The sequence below is a fragment of the Gorilla gorilla genome, chromosome 4 (assembly GCF_029281585.2).
Source record: "Gorilla gorilla gorilla isolate KB3781 chromosome 4, NHGRI_mGorGor1-v2.1_pri, whole genome shotgun sequence".
NCBI classification, from domain to species: domain Eukaryota; kingdom Metazoa; phylum Chordata; class Mammalia; order Primates; family Hominidae; genus Gorilla; species Gorilla gorilla.
The window spans coordinates 82329395-82350645 of record NC_073228.2 but is presented as its reverse complement, the minus strand read 5'-3'; the positions used below and the strand labels follow the sequence as shown (position 1 = coordinate 82350645).

The 21251-nt window shown below is 59.4% G+C and overlaps 2 protein-coding genes across 7 annotated transcripts in view; both read left to right on the top strand.

The window, feature by feature from the left end:
• The window catches only part of PEMT (phosphatidylethanolamine N-methyltransferase), a 93151-nt gene extending 84196 nt beyond the window's left edge, over positions 1–8955 (top strand). For 2 of the 5 annotated variants that reach the window (XM_055386039.2, XM_055386032.2), the window contains exons 4-8: positions 1854–1999; positions 4967–5078; positions 6727–6886; positions 8217–8291; positions 8670–8955. In XM_055386039.2, the coding sequence (XP_055242014.1) occupies positions 1854–1999; positions 4967–5078; positions 6727–6886; positions 8217–8291; positions 8670–8684 (508 nt within the window). In that variant the 3' untranslated portion in view covers positions 8685–8955. Of the gene's footprint in view, positions 1–1853; positions 2000–4966; positions 5079–6726; positions 6887–7312; positions 7347–8216; positions 8292–8669 lie in introns of all 5 variants that reach the window. The other 3 variants (XM_055386034.2, XM_055386036.1, XM_055386037.1) reach the window with 2 other exon arrangements.
• Positions 8956–18780: 9825 nt separating this feature from the next.
• On the top strand, positions 18781–21026 carry RASD1 (ras related dexamethasone induced 1). Of its 2 annotated transcripts, none has more exons than XM_055386028.2 (2): positions 18781–19563; positions 19849–19931. In XM_055386028.2, exons 1-2 carry the CDS (start codon positions 19278–19280, stop codon positions 19929–19931), a joined length of 369 nt encoding a protein of 122 aa, XP_055242003.1. In that variant the 5' UTR covers positions 18781–19277. The 2 variants fall into 2 exon arrangements, with proteins under 2 accessions (XP_055242003.1, XP_055242002.1); XM_055386027.2 differs by having other exon boundaries at positions 18795–19563; positions 19775–21026.
• The last annotated feature ends 225 nt before the right edge of the window (positions 21027–21251 follow it).

The window sequence follows — 21251 nt, the reverse complement described above, 5'->3', positions numbered from 1 at the left end:
GTCGGTGTGCCCGCCTCTGCCACCGGGTCCTGGTGGCTTTGTCCACAGGCCCTTCTCCCTTTCTCCCTGGCTCCTTCTCTGCTCTTGGGGATGGGAGGAGAAGGAAGGAGCGGCTACTGCTTCTCTCCAGTCGACGAATATGCACTAAACATCCGTTCTGTGGCCTGGGCCAAGTGCTGGGGGGATACGCAGGGAAGGAGGAGCAACTTCTGTTCCCCAAGAGCTCCCAGTCAAGCTGGAGGAAGGAGTTCCAGGGAGGCATAAAGACATGTCTGTATGTCCTTAGCTCAGCATAAGGAGTTTCACAACAATCTGAATTCACCAATGAATGGAACGAGTGGATGAAGATGGGGGCTTCAATCTGCTTGAAACAGCCTAGCAAACAAAGATACTTCATGGTGGATGGATGGATGGTTGTGTGGGCAGATAGAGGATACATTGATGGATGGAAGGATGGATAGCTGGACAGATGGATGGATGTGTGGGTGCATAGAGGATAGATGGATGGAGGAAGGATGGGTGGTGGGGTGGATGGTAAGCTGGCCCTGCTGGGAGATGCCGTCTACAGACTGGGTGTGAAAGGCGCTGCCCTGCGTGAGGCAGCAGATCTCCATGTCTCTTCTGTGTTGTGATTATTGTGAGCATGGGAAGTGCACATTTGGTCACACATGTCCGTGCTCCCACACACAGCCTTTCCTGTGAGTGTGCCTCTCATCTAGCACCCAGGGCCACCTTCCCACCAGCGCCCGCTCCCCTGTGATGAGGCCTGGGTACATCAGCGCATGCCTAGCCCCTGTGCCCTCCCTGCACCAGCCCCTCAGTTCTCCGGAGCCAACTGGAGAACCTGAGCCTCTAGACCCACTGCTATCATAGTCACCCCCTTTTGGTCACGCCACTGCCTTTTTTTTTTTTTCTTTTTTCTTTTGATACTAAGTCTCGCTCTATTGCCCAGGCTGGAGTGCAGTGGTGTGCAAACTCCGCCTCCTGGGTTCAAGCGATTCTTGTGCCCCAGCCTCTCAAGTAGCTGGGATTCCAGGTGCCCACCACCACACCCAGCTAATTTTTGTATTTTGGGTAGAGACAGGGTTTCACCTTGTTGGCCAGGCTGGTCTTGAACTCCTGACCTCAGGTGACCCGCCCACCTCGGCCTCCCAAAGTGCTGGGATTACAGGCGTGAGCCAGCACGCCTGGACCCCACTACCTTTTTACAAGGCCTTCAGTGGTTTGGCCCCAAAGGGAGCCTAGTGGGGGAATTCAGGTGTGGAGGAGGACATTGAGGGCCCCCAAAGTGCCTTTAAATGCAAGTCAAGCCACCCAGGATGTGGCCAGACCCACAGGGGCTGTGGAAGCGCAATCCCTAGCACAGAGCACGCCCCAGGCCTCGGGGCACTGAGTCTGTTGGGGAATGGGACACCTGGGCCTGCCCTGCAACCTGGCACCTGCGTCTTTCCTGAGCCTCACTTTCCTCCATAGTATGAGTTGCTCATTGGACAGGATGAGAGTTTGCAAGCTGGTGGCCTTCGGGCTGAATCCAGCCTGCTCACATGCAGGGTCTAAAGTGGTTTTCATGAATTGTCTATTTCTAAAAATTAGGATATTTCACATACGAGTCAGGATTTCTGGCTTCTCTTGAAAAAATTTAAAAATCTGACATGCCTGGGCCCCTCCCTGTTACTGTCACCCACCTCCCAGGTGGACCGGACCCCACCTGCTGCCTGCCTGGCCTGGCAGCCCTGGGCTGGCTACTCTCTAAGGGTCCCTGGGGAGAGGGCGAGAAGATGAGGTCGGCCTCCTCCCGGGCTATGACATCCTCCCTGGCCATGATGTCCTCCCTCTCCATCCCCTGCCCACAGCTTCACGCAGGCCATGCTGAGCCAGCCCAGGATGGAGAGCCTGGACACCCCCGCGGCCTACAGCCTGGGCGTCGCGCTCCTGGGACTGGGCGTCGTGCTCGTGCTCTCCAGCTTCTTTGCACTGGGGTTCACTGGAACTTTCCTAGGTAAGACCCTGAGGGCTGGGGTGACCCTGAGCAGGCCCGCTGGAGCCCCAGGGAGGTGCAGGGCCAGGTGGCTGCTGCCCTGCTATCCGTGACATCGGTGGGAGTGCTAGGGGCCCCCTCCATCGGGGCGTCTTCGCTCCTCCAGGCCTGGCTTGTCTGTGGTTAGAACAGGAGGCTGGGCTCCAACAGCTCCTCTTACCCCAGCGTGCTGAGCGGCTGCCTCCTGGGGAGTGAAGACAGCTCCTGCTGCTTCTCTCCAGCTAATGAAGATGCACTCGATGCCCGTTCTGCGGCCCGGGCTGGGTGCAGGACTCCTTGAGTCCAGCTCCAGCACCAGCTCCCCCTTGCAGAAGACTCTCAGGCCTTGTTGCACAGAAGCCTGAGGTGGTGGTGAGTCAGCCACCTCTCTGGCAGCTCCCGGCACGCGTGGCTCCCAGGCCAGGCAGGATTGTGGTTTGTACCGTGTTTGGCTGCAGGCAGGGCTGGTGTAGGTCTGGGGAGGGGTGAGGGGTGAGGGGTGGAGGCACCTTATCCCTTCTCCATTTCCCTCTGCCTGTGGCTGAGGTGCTTTCAGGCTGTGAGCCCAGTGCTGGCCTGGCTAGATGCCCACCAATGACCCTGATGATGGCAGCAACTTCCAGCTCCTTGGAATCTGGGAAAGAAAAGCAGCCATGGGAAAGGCAGTAGGGGTCGGGGTGGGAGGGGAGATGGGGGCAGGGGTGGGGGACAAGAGGGGGCCTTCGGAACCTGGAAGGAGAGAAGGAGGCAGTCCCTGTCCAAGGGGAGCCCCTCCCAGTGAGCAGGGAGTTGGTCCAGCTGGCCGCATTGCCCGCTCTCCGTCATGGGTGGGAAGGCCCACGTCTTCCTCCCTATCAGCCCTGGCCAGTGCAGGAGCTTGGAAGTCACTCGGCTTCAGTGGCCTCAGTAGCCTCCTGGGACCAATGGTGTCGTGAGGAGCTCCCGGGCCTGCCTGCCATCCCCATCCTCAGATGCCGGCTACAGCTCCTTGGGCCCAGCCCCCAGGGCACCGTGGGCTGTCACAGGGCACTCCAAGTTCTCAAGGAGCTTGTGCCTGCCACTAGGGGTCCCCCCGAGGGAGGAAGTGGCATCTGTGGGTGCAGCATTCTGGATCGCCCATGGCCAGGCCTCTCTGGGACTGTGGGGGGCACCCACAGGCAGTTCAGTGCTTCCTGCTCAGGCAGACGCTGTAGGGAGTTTGGTCCAGGAAGGGGGGCGGCAGCCAGGAGCGTCTGGATCTGCCAGGTGGGGGCAGGTGCGGGCAGGTAGGAAAGAGAAAAAAGCCTTGGTGCAAGGAGAGGGAGGTTGAGGGCAGAGTAGCGGGCAGCTGGAGGTGGGGGGCAGCTGGACTGGCCACACAGGTGCTGTCGGTTGGGACAGGGCAGGAGGATGAGCCGAGGCCTTGAAGGCCATCCAAGGGGCTGAGGCTCCATCCCCAGAGAGGTGGGAGCCATAGAGGGGGTCCCAGCAAGGAAGAGGTTGGACCGATGGAGCCAGGATCAGAGGTGGGGCTCAGGAGGAGCTGTGGAGGGGCCCTTCCAGGATGTGAGGGCGGTGAGGGCCACATGGGAAGGGGGACTCCGGGTTGTGCAATCAGGTCCTCTGGGAGACCAGCGGTGGGGGCCCTCCAGTGGCCAGTGCTCGGGTGGATCTGGACAGGGAGGGCTGCAGGCAGCGTAAGGAGAGCCAGGATGGTGGGTGGAGCCCCTCAGCAGTGGAAGAACAAGCTGGGGGTCCTGGACAGTCAGAGGGAGGGAAGGAGCCTGCAAATACCAGTGGCCACAGCCTCCTGGCGGCCCTGCCAGCAGACATGGCCTAGAAACACTGAGGACCAGCAGCGCGGTATGTAGGCAAAGGTGGTCACTTCCTGCTGTGACTCAGCTCGAATTGGGTTTCTGTGCCATCTATGCACACCCCGCTGCCCCACTTCCTGCTTCCTGGGAAGAAAGAACTTTCTAGTGGTCCTGGGCCCTGCCCCGTGTCCCCAGATGGTGATGAAGCTCCCGGACCCCTCCTGCCCATGCTGCCCATTGTCGGGCAGCTGCCCTACTTTCCGCCTTGGATGAAGCTCCATTGTCCTCTGGGAGGAGAGACAAATGAGGGGTTTCTGGGGACAGAAGGCTGGGAGGAACGAAGCCACACCCTTTATGGAGCGGTTACTCTGTGTCCAGTGGGACCGTCCTCTGTGGGCCTGGGACAGACACTGTGACTGTGACCCCGGCCACTCCCTTATGGCTCAGAGCAGCTCTGCCGGGGGACGCCTTGTGGCTGTGCGGCTGACGGGTGCATGGCTGGCCTGTCTGGAACAGGCTGTTCAATAGTCACCCTCTCTCCACTGGGTCTACCTCCTCTGGGTAGCTGAGTGAGAAAACAATACCAGGGCTGACCTCCCAGAGCAACGGGAGGCGTGCTGTGGCCAGGCCCTGGTGCCAGAGCCACACAGCCTGGGGTGTGGAGCAGAGCAGCCCTTAGCAACCAGCTGAGGCCCCTAGAGGGAGAGGAACTCACCAGAGCGAGGAAGAGTGGGAGGTAGGACAGGAAGAGGAAGTGTCTGCATAAAGAGGCGCCATGAGCAGAGGGCGAAGGGCCTGAGGAGGAAAGGCGCTCTGTACAGAGAGCAGGGAAAGGCATCGCAGGGGAGGGAACAGCGTGTGCAGAGCCAGGAAGAAGAGGAAGGCCAGCGTGGCTGGGTCAGAGTGCTCGAGAAGAGGAGCAGTGAGGCAGGGGCGGTGCTCAGCACCTCAGTCCTTAGGCCCCATGCCCTCTGCTGTCTGCGTGCCTGTTGGGTCCCTCTGACTCTGCCCATTGTAGAACTCTCTGAAGTCTCCCGGAGGGCAGGGCCCTGTCTCACCTGCAGGTCTCGCCACAGCCCGCTCTGGGGCCTCCCTCAGTGATGGTGTGGCCAGGGCTGATGAATAGCCGAGGGACCCTGCCTTGCCTCATCCACAGGTGATTACTTCGGGATCCTCAAGGAGGCGAGAGTGACCGTGTTCCCCTTCAACATCCTGGACAACCCCATGTACTGGGGAAGCACAGCCAACTACCTGGGCTGGGCCATCATGTGAGTACCAGGCTTGCCACCCCTCTGTCCTGCTGGCCACCTCCCGGAGAGGAGCTGGTGCAGCTCAGGACGCGGGGGCCAGGGCCCCTGGAGAGAGAGAAAGGAAGAATGTGTCATTTGTGGGGGCCTAGGTGCCCTGGTTCTCCCTTTCTCAGAAGCGTCTTATCTATGGTAACAGAAACAACATCCCAGAACAGGGTGGTCAGCTTCTCCAAGAGTGCTGGAGTGTGGAGGCTCAAAGGCTGCAGGCAGGTCACAGCTGCTCAGCCCTGGTCCTGCCACACAAAACAGCTGCAGACGCAGGAAAACGGATGCGCGTGTTTGGCGCCAGCACAGCTCCACTTACAGACACTGAAGCCTAAATTTCAGATCCTTTTCACGTGTCATGAAACATTCTTTTGATCCTTTTGCTTTTAACTGTTTAAAAATGTAACAGGCGTTCTTGGCCCATAGGCCGTAGTTTGCGGACCCTTTTGTGGGGACATCAGGGCTGGGACCACCCGAGCCATCTTCCCCGCAGGAGGGGTTGGCCAGAGCCTCCAGGGCCCAGCTCACCCGCAGCTGACAGAACTCCCTGTGCTCCAATAGCCTCTGCCCATGTGGCAGATACCCCTTCCCACAGAGGGGGCCCCGTGCCATAAGGGAAGCCTAGAACTGCTGTCAGCCTCAGCCAGGTACGGGTACTGACAAGGTATGGAGATGTGCTCCCCCGGGGGGTCAGAGGACCTGCGGTCAAGGATGGCACAGCGGGAGCTGCCCTCGGCTTCATACCCAGCCCCCACCCCAGCAGTTCTAGTTTAGCCATTTTCTTCCATAGAAGGTTTTTTGGCAGACAGTGTTCCACTGCTTTTGTTTAACACTTGAAAACCACTGGCCTAGAATTTACAGGTTCTCCACAAGACCTGAGGATCCCAAAGGAGTGAATCGTAAACAGTGAATGTCAAGCGCAAGATGTTGCCTCCTGGCTCCCACTTTCAGCAGCTGGGACCGTAGCAGCTGGGGTTGGAGACAGCAGAAGCTAGAAGGGGGGCTGTGGGTCTGGCTGGGACCCACCCTACCCCCACCCCACGTCCAGGCCAGGCAGTCCCCAGGGACACGTCCTACCTGCCTTCTAGCCTGGTCCCTCTGCCTGCTAAGGCCCAGACTATGTGCCCCCAGGCTCACCGGCCATGGAGCACCCCCACTGGGGCCACAGGATGAGCCCAAACTCAAAACAGTCCCCCCCACCCAGGTCGTCCCTGCAGGCTTAGGGTTCCCAACACACCTGGCCTCCTCTCTCCTCTGTGTGCACAAACACATGCATGTATACACTCACACACTGTTCCCTCGCCTAGAACCCTCCCACTTATGCCCCTTGTCAGTCCTTCCAAACCCAACGTGAGGTGTTCCCTCCTGCAGGAATCCCTCCCTAACCCCCCAACCTTCGGTGCCTCCCCAGTGGCTTAGTGTCCCCAGCAGTGTCTTGTGCCCTGGAGTAAGAGTCACCCTTGGGCTCGAGGCAGCCAGGCCAGGGCTCTGGGGGACGCATAAGCCGCCTCCAGAGGACATCAGCCATGCAGTGTGCTGAGAGATGGCATCAATGGTCCAGGAGCTCATTAGAGATGAGCCATTACCTGGCCAGACGCTGACGCAGCGGGGACCCCCACAGGCCTCCCACGGCCCATCTGTCTCTCACCTGCCAGGGCCCCGGAGATGGGCCTTCCAGGTGTCTGAGCTCCCCAGCATGTAGGACCCCAGCAGACCGTGTGGCAGTGAGCCCGATGCCAGGGGACAGATGGCAGAGGTGGTGGCCTGGCTGTGAGGGACAGGTGGGCCTCCTGCTTCGTGTTGTGCAATCAGGGGCTCCTGTCCCCCTCGGCGCCCACAGTGGGGTCGCTGCTGGTTGCCAGGCCTGGGGTTGGAGCCTGGGCTTGGATCTTTGCTGTCCTTACGTCTGCCCTGCCTCCTGCAGCTCCCAGACAGGCAGACCAGTGTGAGGTCCAGGGGTGGAAGGCAGTGGGCAGGGCAGAGGGTCCCCACAGGGGCCACAGGTGTCCTCCAGCCCTCACCTTGATCCAGCCCTGCCTGGGGTTCTTGTGATGGTTTGGCTGGGGAGGGGGCAGCTTGGCACAGGGGCAGCCAGGGAGGGCACAGCCCCTGGCCCAGGCCTGCCCATGCGCCCTCTGTGCCTGCCAGGCAGCTCCTTTCCTCCCTCTCCTTCCTCTCTTCCTCCCTCCCTCCCTCCTCCCCAGCAGCAGCCCAGCGCCTGCGGGAGCTGTGGGATCAGAGGTAACTATAGAAATAGATTGGGGGACAGCTTGACGGCAGCTATTTCTGGAAACCCAAAGCAGCTGCGCCCGGGCTCCTTGGTGCCGTCACTGACGAGCTGCCGCTGCTTACTGGTGTGGCGGGGTCAGGAGCTGGTCACCAGCAGAGAGCCCCTGGCGATGCTCCATCCAGCCTTGGGCCTGCTGCATGCTCTGCCTGGGGCCTCCCGTCCTCTGGGTTGGGGTGACCAGGGGGCTCCTGGGTGTGGGGCCGCTGTCCCACCACCTGGGAGAGCCCAAGCTGGGCTAGGTGTTGAGGGCTGGGCGGGGTGGCAGCTCCTAAGCCCCCTTCCCCACAGCCAGATCCTCCCAGGGCATGGCCATGGGGCTGCACCTGTGGCCGGGGGCTGGGGACTCAGGGTGGACCAAACTGGCTTTGGGGGACCCTGGACCCATTTCTAGAAAACAGCCTGTGTTCCTCAGAGCATGGTTTCTGGGAGACAGGGGAGCACTTTGCCCCAGAATCTCCTCCTGTGCGGGAATGAACAGCCCTAGCCACTGGGACTCTTCTGCCTGGGGCTGCGTTCCCAGCTCTGGGCTGGCGGCTGGAGACCCGGAAAGAGTGAGCAGGCCCCACCCTGAGGGAACCCAGCCAGGCCGGACAGGCAGACAATGATGATAAATGGATCAGGATCGAGAACATGGGGACCCTGGTCCTGGCACAAAAGCCAGACTCAGGAAGGGGCAGTGCTGCCTGGGCTTGGTGGGCCCAAGTGGCCCAGCGTCGGCCGGAGGGCCTGGGTCACGGCAGGAAGGGCCAGCCTGGGCAGGTGGGCCGTGGCCCTGAGAGACCCTGGCTCCAGCCAGGCCTGACCTGCCTCTGTCCTTTCAGGCACGCCAGCCCCACGGGCCTGCTCCTGACGGTGCTGGTGGCCCTCACCTACATAGCGGCCCTCCTATACGAAGAGTGAGTAGGGGCTGCGGCGGGTGGGGGCATGGCTGCCCAACTGGCCCTGTCTCTCCCTCTAGAACCTTTCCTTGTGGCCAGGGCAGGCTCAGGACAGGCTGCCGTCAGCCAGGCCCACTCCAGGGCTCCCAGGTCAGAGCGGCCATGGTAGCTTACAGTGTGGCCTGCAGGACCCAGCGGGCAGCCGGCACCTCTCCCCTCCCCTCTCCCGCCTGCGCTCTGAAGGCTCCAAGTCAGTGTTGCCCCAGCGGCTCTGGGGGATGAAGGGGATCCCGGTCCCATCTGGACACCCTCAAGCTGATGGACGCAGAGCTCTGGTGCGGGCAGTGGGTCACCCTCAGGACGGGCTGACCAAAGCCTCTCCCCGCTGCCTGGCAGGCCCTTCACCGCTGAGATCTACCGGCAGAAAGCCTCCGGGTCCCACAAGAGGAGCTGATTGAGCTGCAACAGCTTTGCTGAAGGCCTGGCCAGCCTCCTGGCCTGCCCCAAGTGGCAGGCCCTGCGCAGGGCAAGAATGGTGCCTGCTGCTCAGGGCTCGCCCCCGGCGTGGGCTGCTCTAGTGCCTTGGAACCTGCTGCCTTGGGGACCCTGGACGTGCCGACATATGGCCATTGAGCTCCAACCCACACATTCCCATTCACCAATAAAGGCACCCTGACCCCAACATCTGCTCCAGCCTCTGTCTGTCTGTGTGGGGAAGGCGCAGGCCTGGGGCACGAATATCAGGTCCAATAGCTCCCGGGCAAGGCTGGCTCCAGCCTTTCTGTCTTGAAATCTCAGAGCTGAGGGGTGGGCACCTCTCTCCAGGCCTCCCAATAAGGTACTTAGGAGGCGTCAGGGGCTCACCTGGCCATGGCCGTGGTTTCATCTCCAGGAGACTTGGTGTCTTGTGTCACCTGCTCCCACCTCTGCCCCAGCACACCCAAGACAGCCCCTCTGCTGCCTCTTCCCTTGGAGGATCCAGCCCCGTGTCTGTCAGCATGAGGGTGGAGAGGTGTGGGCATGTTGTCCTTGGCCACCCCAGTCTAGCTGGGCAGATGACACTGTCATTCCTAAATGAATGGCCTTGTGCTGACCAGCAGCTGGACACACGCTGGGCACCCCATGTGTCTGTATGGGGGTGAGGGGTGGGCCCTGCAAGGGTAAGCCTCATCTGGGGGAGGCAGGGCACAGTGACCAGGAGTGTAGGTTCAGCCATTGCCACTGGGACTCCCGAGGTGGACAGAGGGGACACCCTCCCCCTCTCCTCCTGGCATCCATGCCGCCACTTCCTGTTTTCATCCCAGTTCTGCTGCTGGTGGCAGGGTCACCCCTCAGCCCCCAGGACTCCAGGCCCCCTGACTGGGGCAGGTTGAGGACTTCTATGCTTGGTGGGCTTTGGGGTGATTCTCCCGGGGGTGCTAGAGGCCCTCAGCCCTTCAGCTTTGGTCAACATTTTCCCTCAGGGTCTCTCTGTGAGCCCCGAAGGCCAGTCAGGGGCTCCCGGAGGCCGTGTGGGGATCAGGGTTCTGCGGGGAGAGGCCTCCACCTGTTCCAGCCCCTCTCCTCTTCCACCTGTGACCTCAGGCAGATCACCGCCCTCCTCCAGCTCCAGGGGTCCTCAGTCAAGCTCAGAAACAGTGGCCGAGGGCTGGCTTTCCCTTGACCTCCCGTTACTTTCGCTCAGGGCTGCAAAGCCACGGCCTGAATGGACATTCACAAAGCGCCCTCAATCCAGGATCTTCGTGCTCACACCGCCAAGATGGGCTCCCGGGCCGCATTCCTGAGCCTTCCAGGCTCTCCTTGGAGGGCTGGAGGCGGGTGCAAGGAGACTCACCCCCCAGCACAGGAGTCCCCAGGCCAGAGCTGTCAGAAGCCACAGGGCTTCCGAGGAGTGAACCTGACCCTTTCATCACACGGCCTCTTGTGCCACTTCCTTGGCCCCCAGGGCACACGGTGGAGGCAGGGCTGCCAGCCCTGAACTCCTCTTGCCCCAGCCCCAGCCCCCTCGCCCGTGGCCCTGGGCAGGTTCCCCAACTTCCCACTCTGCATATGGAGGTAGAGTGGATGATGGTGCCAGGGCTGCTGGGCAAGGCTGACCCTCACCTGTGTCTTCACTATCCCAGGTGCCCAGTTGACTGGGCCCCACAGCCCAGGCAGGTGGCCTTCAGGGTCTGGGCCACAGAGCCCCTCCATCCCTCAGCTGTGCTGGCTCCTTCTCTCTCTGGGCCTCCTTCCCTGTCTCCCCAGCCAGGATGCTCGGCCTGGGATCCGGGTCATGGGTGGGAGGTGCCAGAAAGTCTCAGCCTGAGCACTGCTCATGTTCCTGGGCAGTTCCCTGCTCCCCACCTCCACTCCCCATCAGTCCCAGCCCCCACTGGGGGGCTTTATTTTTAGGTACCACTTACTCAGCACCCAGCTGTGTGTGCAGCCGGAGGAAGCCTGGTTCCCTGGCAACCGGCCTGGCTCAGCCCAGTGGGCCCCTCCCCTCAGGGCTCCCACCTCCTGCCCACTCCCCACTCACCCCTGCGCTTCACCCTCGCACCACCACCCCCCTGCCAAATGCAAATGGGGTCAGGACACCCCCTCAACCCCCTGTTGTCCTCAGAAGGAAGTCTTGGCCCATTAACCCTGGGGCCCAGGACTTATTCTCTCCCCAGAGCCTGTCCCACCGCGGCCTCCTTCCCTCCATCTGGGCTCCTGCGATGTCTTCAGGTCTCAGATCACCTCTGCTTATTCCTGCGTCTACTCTCACCATTCCCTCCACCTGGACACCCCATCCATCTATCCGTCCATCCATCTATCCGTCCATCCGTCCATCCATCCATCCAACAATATTGAGTTAGTCCTTCTATGACATGGGCAGGGGACTCACTCAGCTATGAGCATGGTTTTCATGCCCTGCCCTCAGGGGCACGCCACCCCTTGGGACAAGCCACTGCAGGATGGGGACAGGGCGGGATGTTTTCATCTCATCGCTGCCATGATCGATCTGCATCCTCAGGCTCTGCGGAATCATTCTCGCTGGTGAGGTGAGTTTTGAAGTCAGATCTGGGTGTGAGCAGGTGTCAGGAGGTGAGGCAGTGGGGTGGGTGAGGAGCCTTCCCGCCCAAGGGAACAGCATGTGCCACGGCTGTGGTGGGCCGACCCAGGAGAGGGTCCAGGGCTCCCGAGTGTCCCTTGCAACAGGCAGGCCTGGTGAGGGACTCAGGTTCCAAGAAATAAATGAAGTATGGGAGGAAAGTGACAGGTTCCCCCTGGCTGCAGGGTGGAAACAGGGTCTCCTACTGTGAGGAGGCCCCCAGGGTGGGGAGGCCCCTATAGAGTTGTTCTGGGCAGTGGTGATGGTGCTAGGCCCTGGACAGAGGCGTGAGGTGGGAAGAGGGAACATGAGAGATGTCTAAGGGGAAGAATGTCCAGGATTTGGGGATGAATGGGGAACAAAAGGGTAGCCCCCATGGTGGGCGGGTCCAGGGGAGCTGGAGAGATCCTGAGTCCCTCTGCAACAGGCAGGTGGCTGCCGGGTGCCGTGAGAGGGCTGCGCTGGAACCAGTACCTGTTCATCAGGGGGCGAGATCCACGCTTCTCAACCTGGAGCACACAGTCCTGCCACCTGGCCAATTTTATGGTTTCATTTCTATTATAATTTTAACATCTTTACTGAGATATAATTCACAAGCCATACATACAATTCACCCATACATACAATTCACAAGCCATACACACAATTCTGTGAGTTTTTGTTTATCCACAGAGTTGTGCAAGCATCACCACAATCATTAAAACATTTTCGTCACTCCCCAGAGAGACCCCTGTACCCCTGAGCTGTCATCCCCGACTCCTCTCCAGCATTAATCGCCACCAAGCCGCTCTCTGTCTCTATGGATTTGCCTCTCCCGGACACTTCCTATAAATGGAATCACGGTATTTGTCCATTGGTGTCCGGCTTCTCTCACTCGGCACTGTGTTTTTGAGGTTCAGCTGCGTAGTGCCGTGCCTCAGCACTCTTCATTTTTACTGCTGAACAGTGTTCCACTGTGTGGATGGAGACGCTGTGTTTATCCATCAGGCAAGGGACACTTGGGTTGCTCTCACCTTCGGGCTGTTGTGAAGAATGCTGCTGTAAACACTTGTGGACAGTTTTTGTGTAGACACGTTTTCATTGCTTTTGGGCAAATACCTAGGTGTGGAATTGTTAGGTCATATGGTAACTCACACGTTGGACCCACTGAGGAACTTCTAGCCTGTTTTTCACAGCACGTGCATCTTCTTACATGCCCACCTTGATGATAATTTTTTATTTTTATTTTTATTTACTTATATTTGAGACGGAGTTTGGCTCTTGTTGCCCAGGCTGGAGTGCAGTGGCGCAATCTCAGCTCACTGCAACCTCCACCTCCCAGCTTCAAGTGATTCTCTTGCCTCAGGCTCCTGAGTAGCTGGGATTACAGGTGTCTGCCACCACGCCCGGCTAATATTTTGTATTTTTAATAGAGATGGGATTTCACCATGTTGGCCAGGCTGCTCTCAAACTCCTGACCTCAGGTGATCTGACTGCCTCGGCCTCCCAAAGTGCTGGGATTATAGGCGTGAGCCACCGCGCCCAGCCCCAATCATTTTTTTTTTAATTGTCAGTGTACTCTGGACCCCCTGGATGGCCACCTTTCATGCAGTCCTGCCATTTGGGATTGGCTGGACTGTTTCCTTGGGGAGAAATGGTGCATTTCCATAGGTGGGGGGCCACTTATGACGCAGCAGTTCCACCCTGGGTCTCCCCACAGACACAAGTGCCTGGGAGCACCAACTAACACCCATCCCCACTGCATCCTGTCTCCTGAAACCCCCAGCATTCGCCAGCGGGACAGTGGACACACATGTCGTGGCTTAGTCACGCAATGGTCTCCCCTGCAGCAAGGAAAGGAATGAGTGGCCGGTACCTGTGGAAGGATGTCATGGACCTACGATGCATTGAAACCAGACACAAAAGGCAAAACGGATCTGCGGTGGTAGAAGCCAGTGTAGTAGGCAGGGGCTTAGCCAGGTGAGGGCGCGAGGGAGCTTTTCAGAACTGGAGGTGTCCTGTGCTTGGATGTGGTGCTGCCACAGGTGTGCACAGAGGGGAAGCTTCAAGCTGTAAACTTTCCATCTGTGCACCCTACTATAGCCAAGTCATATAAAGTTGGACCATATAAAGTTGCCAATACTGCATGTGACCATTTCTAACTTAGAAAAGCAGTATTATTCAGCCGGGCATGGTGGTTCATGCCTGTAATCCCAGCACTTTGGGAGGCCGAGGCGGGCGGACCACGAGGTCAAGAGATCGAGACCATCCTGGTCAACACGTGAAACCCCATCTCTACCAAAAATACAAAAAACTAGCCGGGCGCGGTGGCAGGCGCCTGTAGTCCCAGCTACTCAGGAGGCTGAGGCAGGAGAATCACTTGAACCCGGGAGGCAGAGGTTGCAGTGAGCCGAGGTCATGCCACTGCACTCCAGCCTGGCGACAGAGCGAGACTCCATCTCAACAACAACAACAAAAAAAAAAGCAAAAAAAAAAAAAAGCAGTATTGTTCTGTGATTCAAACTAGTATCCTAAAAACTTAAGAGAAAATGGAGCAGTGTGAATAGTATGAACCAGAAAATGATCAGTGACAACCATCACACAGGAAATTTTGAAAGGGACACATGGCAGTGTGACCTGTTTTCGCTATGGTGGTCAAGTGGGCCTCTCTGAAGAGGTGGCATTTGAGCCAAGACCCAACTTCAAGAAGAAGCAGGAGGGAGGAAGAGCCTCCGGGCATCGGGAGTGGCAATGCAAAGGTCCTGAGGTAAAATACAAAATACTAAAAATACAAAAATTAGCCAGGCATGGTGGCATGCACCAGCACTCCCGGCTACTCTGGAGGCTGAGGCAGGAGAATCGCTTGAACCCAGGAGGTGGAGGTTGCTTGAACCCAGGAGGCGGAGGTTGTAGTGAGCCAAGATCACACCACTGCACTCCAGCCTGGGTGACAGAGCGAGACTCCATCTCAAAAAATAAATTTAAAAAAAATCTTAAAAATAAGGCGGAACGTCAGGCACATGGCCAGGTGGCAGGGAGGCATGTCCACGCTTTCTGACAACCCTCGGATCACCCCACAAGAGTGACTCTGCCTTCAAAGTCTCAGTGCCCTCAAAGCAGTAGCTCTGAAGGACTGAGCTACCGAGGGTGTCAACCCTGGGCACCTGGCCCCTCGAGGGGCAGGCCAAGGGGTTGGGCCTCTGGGCTCCAGTGTGTTCGCAGGAAGCTGGGTCTGGATTATCACGTTGTTCCAAACCGCAGGCCACCAGGGCCAGCGGGGTCAGCCACCCCTGGAGGCAGAGTCACTTTTGTGGGGTGATCCGAGGGTTGTCAGAAAGCGTGGACATGCCTCCCTGCCACCTGGCCATGTGCCTGACGTTCCGCCTTATTTTTAAAATTTTTTTTAAATTTATTTTTTGAGATGGAGTCTCGCTCTGTCACCCAGGCTGGAGTGCAGTGGTGTGATCTTGGCTCACTACAACCTCCGCCTCCTGGGTTCAAGCAACCTCCGCCTCCTGGGTTCAAGCGATTCTCCTGCCTCAGCCTCCAGAGTAGCCGGGAGTGCTGGTGCATGCCACCATGCCTGGCTAATTTTTGTATTTTTAGTAGAGACAGGGTTTGATCAGGTTGGCCAGGCTGGTCTCGAACTCCTGACCTCATGTGATCTGCCCGCCTTAGCCTCCCAAAGTGCTGGGATTTCAGGCGTGAGCCACCATGCCCGGCCTGATGTTCCACCTTCTTTCGGCCTCTGAGGGGCCCCTGAAGGCTGGCAAGGGCCAGGCTGTGGGAACATGCTGTGCCGGGGTTGAGGGGCAGAGAGAGGGGTTCACTTCTTCAAATTCCACTCGCAATACTTGAGCCCACGGCCGGGGAGGAAAGGCATGGCGTGGGGCTGGGCCAGATGGACACTGCACACACTGACCCTGCAGCCCCTCATGTGTAAAATGGCCATCATAGTCATGACTGCCTTGTGGATAAAGCAGGTGCTCAGGCAGCGCCTCCCTCATCACCCATGGAGCTCCTCAAGGTTTTCTCTTTGCTTTCTAGAATCCAGAATCTGTCTCAGGGCTTGAGGGGCATGAGAGGCGTCCGGTCTGACCATATCCAGTGCCTCCGTCCTGCTCCTGCTTGCACAGGTGCTCACTCCCTCCGCCAGCACCTCTGCACACACGGCCTTTGAGGACGCACTGCTGACGGATGGGCTGAGCCGGGCAGCAAAGCTCCGTGCATCCTGACCCTTGGTTCCTGGGGCAGAGCCGGGAGCCTTGGGCTGAACTGGCTTCTGCTGGAAGGGTCTGCTCTGTCGGGTACAGAGCTCATCACTGATGAGGAATCTACCAGAGTTAAAATCTCAGCTTGATGAGGGGAGCCTGTCAGAGGGAACGCAAAGCCAGCTCTATTTGCCCCTTTCCTCCTCTTCAGGAGGTGGCGTACCAGGGCCACACAGGATAGAAGCGTGCCTCAGGGCCTCCTCTGCGCAAGGCGCTGGTAGAGATGGGCTCTGGCCGCACGGGCCAGCACGGCAATGCCCAGGCCCGAGGGTGCTCTGGGTTCCTGTCACCTGAAGTGGCCACTTCTGGCCTTTGTGTGGACTCTGCCTCAGGACACCACAACAGGCAAAGCTCTGATGGGGTGCCCAGCATTCTCCTCCGGCCCAGCTCTCAAGAACCTTCTAATTGCTCTTTGCCCTCAGATGAGGCTGTGTGGCTGGCATTTCCTGCCTGGGTCTGGTGGGGGGGTGGGTGGGTCCACCTGCCCACCCCCAGATCACCCCGACATTGTCAAATATTTTAAACAGTTCCCCTCCCCTCTAAGCAGGAAAATTGCTGCACTGCAGGTAAATACTATTTACAGACAGGCTCATAGCCTCATATATGCTGTTTGTTGTCTCATGCCCCAAACACACAGAAAACAGAATTATTTATTGCATACAGCATGGGACTGTGATCAACCTGGACATCAAATGCCGCGATGGCTGACAGGGCCCAGGCGGCGGGAGTGCTGGGAAGCCCAGTGCACATGCTCCCTCTCTGAGGGACTCCGGGATCCACGGGGCGGATGGTTCTGTGAGTTGCGAGTTGTTCCTGCTTGTCTTCCAGCCCCCAGTCCTCCCCGGCCACTCTGATTAGCCAGCCTAGGGTAGGGCCTGGTATAAAGTCACACAGGCAAACCCCAGAAGAAGGAAAAAGGGCACCTGCATGAACAAAGAGCTGGGTGGCAGAGGCTGCACCGGGGTAAGACTTCCTTCATGCAGTTGGGAGTCCGGCCATGTGGGGACATCAGGAGCTGCCACCCCACAGAATTGGTGGCTAGGCTGTCCTGGGTGTGGCCGAGAGAGGCCCTGATCCCAGTGCTTCTTTCATTCTGGTCCCTTCTGAAATGGTTTGGATTTTTAAAAAACCATGAGCATTTATTACTTTTGTAATAAAAGGAAAGAGATGCCCTTTTAAAAGAAAAGACGAGGGTGGAAACAAGGAAGTTGGCTTGCTGCTTGAGGAGTAAAGTCCCAGAGGCCACCTCCTTGACAGGAGGCGCTCTGGGGCATTCAGAATGGGAATGGCAGGTGGGCCTGGGTCTTCACAACCCAGCATCCGTAGGGCAGACGGCCATGCACAGATGGTACCAGGAATCACTGTGGCTGAGGACACTGGCTCGATCAGTGCCTGCCAGTGTCATGTTCCTGATTTAAGGGGCCAGCCTGGACACTGACCAGGGGAGAGCTGGGCTGTGATCCTTGACCCTCGGGCCCTCCACTCATATCAAATGGACCCTCTTGGGACTAGAGCCCCAGGAGGCAATGGCTGTGTGGGGTCCACCTTCACTATAGCCCTGGCCATCAGTCATCCCAAGTTAAAGCCCGGCTGCCCATGCAGTGCCACTGTGGGAGGCACAGGAAGGCGGTGCTCAGTCTGAAGGTGGTTCAGGTCTGTACCTTAACTGAGCCCCCCCATGTACCCTCAACTGGCTCCTTTATGCAGTGAACACCCTGCACCACTGCAGCCCTATATCCAGGGCTGGGGCTCAGTTCCTTCTCCTCTTCTCCCAGACTCTGGCAGACATACCTCAGATGGGGGCAGGAACCAAGAATGGCGGGGCTCCAGCCCCAGCTAGCCTGTCGGATAACTGCTGCATAAGTGACACCAGGAATCAGAGCCAGGCCAGGGCCACTGATGAGCCCTCAGATGCTCACTGTGTGATGCGTGCATTTGAAATGTCTGACAGTAAGAGTGAGGCCTGGGAGAGATGCAGGGATTCTGAGGATGGGGGCCAAGCTGGGCTGAGAAACAAGTTAGTGGTGTCCTGCAGCAGCCCCTACAGCAAGTGCCAGCGTGGGAGGGAGGTGGGTAGGCATGGGGTGGGTGGTATGGCACCCACAGCACTGCCTGCAGACCACCACCACCTGACAGCTGGGCCGGTGGTGCCAGCTAATGGCTCCCTAGTTTTCTCGTAAGTCAGACGTGGCCAAAGCAAAACACTGAGCACACAGGTTGCCTTGAGGAGCAGTGACTGCCTCAAGAGCTCAGGGCTGAGGAGCTGGCTCCAGATAGCCTGTTGCCAATGTTCAGCAACATCACCCCACTCCTGGTTACTGATCGACCTGGTGTGCTCTTGAGAGTACCCCCACCAGGCCCCATGGGTCAATACTACTGTTATTGTTGCTATTGTTATTACCAGGCCCCGCCCTCCTAAAGTATTTGCATATTTTCATCCTTAATCACAGAACCGGAATCAGTATCTTCCAGAAGAGAAAACTGAGGCCCAGGAGAAAGCAAGAGGCTGTGCTGTGCTCCCAGGGCCTTTCTGGGCTCGCTGTGGCTTTGAGCTCCAGGTCTCTCAGCTAGACAATGAGAACGTCGGCCCACGCGCGGCACAGTAAAAGCCCAAAATGCTATGATGGACGGCGTGGGCCGCTGGCTGCAGAGCCCTCCATGCCACAGAGCATCTCTGGCTGGGAGAAAGGAGCAGGCTGAGGCCTGCAGCAGAGCGCGGGGTTGGGGACCGCTCCTGTTGGGCCCCAGCCCGGCGCCCTGAGGCCCCTGCTCCATCCCTGCCGCTCCCCACCCGCCTGCTCCTAGCCTCTGTTCCAGCTCTGCCCGCGGTGGCCACAGCCTGCCCAAGCCTCCGGCCGGGCCCTCTGCTGCCCTCTGGCGGCCCGAGCGCGCGGTGCCGAGCTCCGCGCCTGAGGCCCTGAAACCCCGCGTCCGCCCGGCGGTCGCCTCCCGGGAACAAGAGCCCGGCTGCGGACCGGAGCGGAAGGGGGCTGGGGCTGGGGCTGTGCTCTGAGGACTGCAATATACGGTCCGCGCAAGCACCCAGCAAACGCTGCTGCGCTTACTGGGTTACTTACTAGATTCCTATTCTCTGGGGAAACTGAGAACCAAAGAAAATAAGCGTACGCGCGCGGGAGGTGCAAGAATGGGGGTCCTTGCCCGAAGTCGCAGAGGGACAGGGGCACCGCCGGGACCAGAACCCCGACGCCCCTGCGGCCGCCGAGCCCGCGGCAGTGGAAAAGCGGAGTCCGAGCGCCTCCAGCCTCAGCCCGACCCTGGACTGCTCCCCCCAGCCCCCGCGCCCAGAGAGCGGGAGCCCGGCAGCGGGTGACGAGGTCGCCGGGACTGGGAGCCGGTGCGGGGGAGGCGGGCCCCGCGGGGCGTGACGCACCGAGCTGGGAGGGCCCGGGCGGGGCAGCCGAGCAGGCTGCATATAAGGGCGGCGGCCGGGCGCCAAAGCCAGAGCAAGCCGCCTGTGCCCAGATCGTGGGAAAACCCCAGCCGAGCCCAGCCTAGCCCGAGCCCAGCCCGAGCGAAGCCGGAGCCCCAAGCCCGAGCCGCGCCCAGCCCGAGCAGAGCCCTCCAGCCGCTCACCCCGCGTGCCACCCCAGCGCCCCTCAGCCGCTCTCTGCCCTTCTCTCGGCCCCGCGCCCGCCCTCGCGGCCCCTCTGCCCAATGAAACTGGCCGCGATGATCAAGAAGATGTGCCCGACCGACTCGGAGCTGAGTATCCCGGCCAAGAACTGCTATCGCATGGTCATCCTCGGCTCGTCCAAGGTGGGCAAGACGGCCATCGTGTCGCGCTTCCTCACCGGCCGCTTCGAGGACGCCTACACGCCTACCATCGAGGACTTCCACCGCAAGTTCTACTCCATCCGCGGCGAGGTCTACCAGCTCGACATCCTCGACACGTCCGGCAACCACCCGTTCCCCGCCATGCGGCGCCTCTCCATCCTCACAGGTGAGCCGGGGGCCGGGCAGGTGCGGGAGGGAAGGGCGGGGAACCCTCGGCCAGGGCGCCCCGCGAGCGCCGGTCCGGCTGCCGCGCGCCGAGTAGTGCGCTTCGCGCTTAGAGAGGCTAGCGCGCCCCGCGCGGCCTCAAAGTCAGCCTGACTTGTCCCCTGGGCGGCCACCCTCACCTTCTCCTTTTCTGCTCTCTGTGCCCCCTCTAGGAGACGTTTTCATCCTGGTGTTCAGTCTGGACAACCGCGACTCCTTCGAGGAGGTGCAGCGGCTCAGGCAGCAGATCCTCGACACCAAGTCTTGCCTCAAGAACAAAACCAAGGAGAACGTGGACGTGCCCCTGGTCATCTGCGGCAACAAGGGTGACCGGGACTTCTACCGCGAGGTGGACCAGCGCGAGATCGAGCAGCTGGTGGGCGACGACCCCCAGCGCTGCGCCTACTTCGAGATCTCGGCCAAGAAGAACAGCAGCCTGGACCAGATGTTCCGCGCGCTCTTCGCCATGGCCAAGCTGCCCAGCGAGATGAGCCCAGACCTGCACCGCAAGGTCTCGGTGCAGTACTGCGACGTGCTGCACAAGAAGGCGCTGCGGAACAAGAAGCTGCTGCGGGCCGGCAGCGGCGGCGGCGGCGGCGGCGACCCGGGCGACGCCTTTGGCATCGTGGCACCCTTCGCGCGCCGGCCCAGCGTACACAGCGACCTCATGTACATCCGCGAGAAGGCCAGCGCCGGCAGCCAGGCCAAGGACAAGGAGCGCTGCGTCATCAGCTAGGAGCCCCGCCGCGCTGGCGACACAACCTAAGGAGGACCTTTTTGTTTAAAAGTCAAATCCAACGGCCCGGTGCGCCCCGGGCCGCGAGCGCGCGGACTGGCGTCTCCCCTCCCGGCGATCCGCCCCCAGCACTGGGGAGGCGCCACTGAACCGAGAAGGGACGGTCATCTGCTCTGGAAGGAAAGAGAACGGGCCAAGACTGGGACTATTCCCCACCCCCGGTCCCCCATTGAGGCCCGCCACCCCCATAACTTTGGGAGCGAGGGCCCAGCCGAGGGTGGATTTATCTTCTCAAAGACCCAAGAGTGAGCGCGGGGTGGGGGAGGGATGTGAAGTTATCCAGCCTCTGCTAGGCTTCAAGAAACCGTCCTGCCCGCTTGAGGGTCAGGACCCACGGGGCATTATCTTGTCTGTGATTCCCGGTTGCCGTGACGGCCGGTAGAGCCTCTGCCCTCCCGAAACTAAGCGGGGGGGCGTGGGTCAAATCATAGCCAAGTGACTTGTTTACATGTGAGTGAAACTGCACAAAGGAACACAAAACAAAACTTGCACTTTAACGGTAGTTCCGGTGTCAACATGGACACGAACAAAACCTTACCCAGGTGTTTATACTGTGTGTGTGTGAGGTCTTTAAAGTTATTGCTTTATTTGGTTTTTTAATATACAATAAAATAATTTAAAATGGAAAACCGGTTTTTCGGGGTTTTTTTGTTTGTTTGTTTTTGCTTTTAGAGATGGCTGGAGTGGAGAAGGGTGGGGAGAAGGAAAGGGCTGGGCTTTGACTTAGGTGGAACTAGAACTTACCTTCCCCAGAACTGGAAAATAACCCTAGCCTTCTGAAAGCAGCTTCAGCTGCCAGAAAAGCCCCAGATGCCTGGGGCATCTATGCAGGGGATGGTTCCCTAGAAAACCGG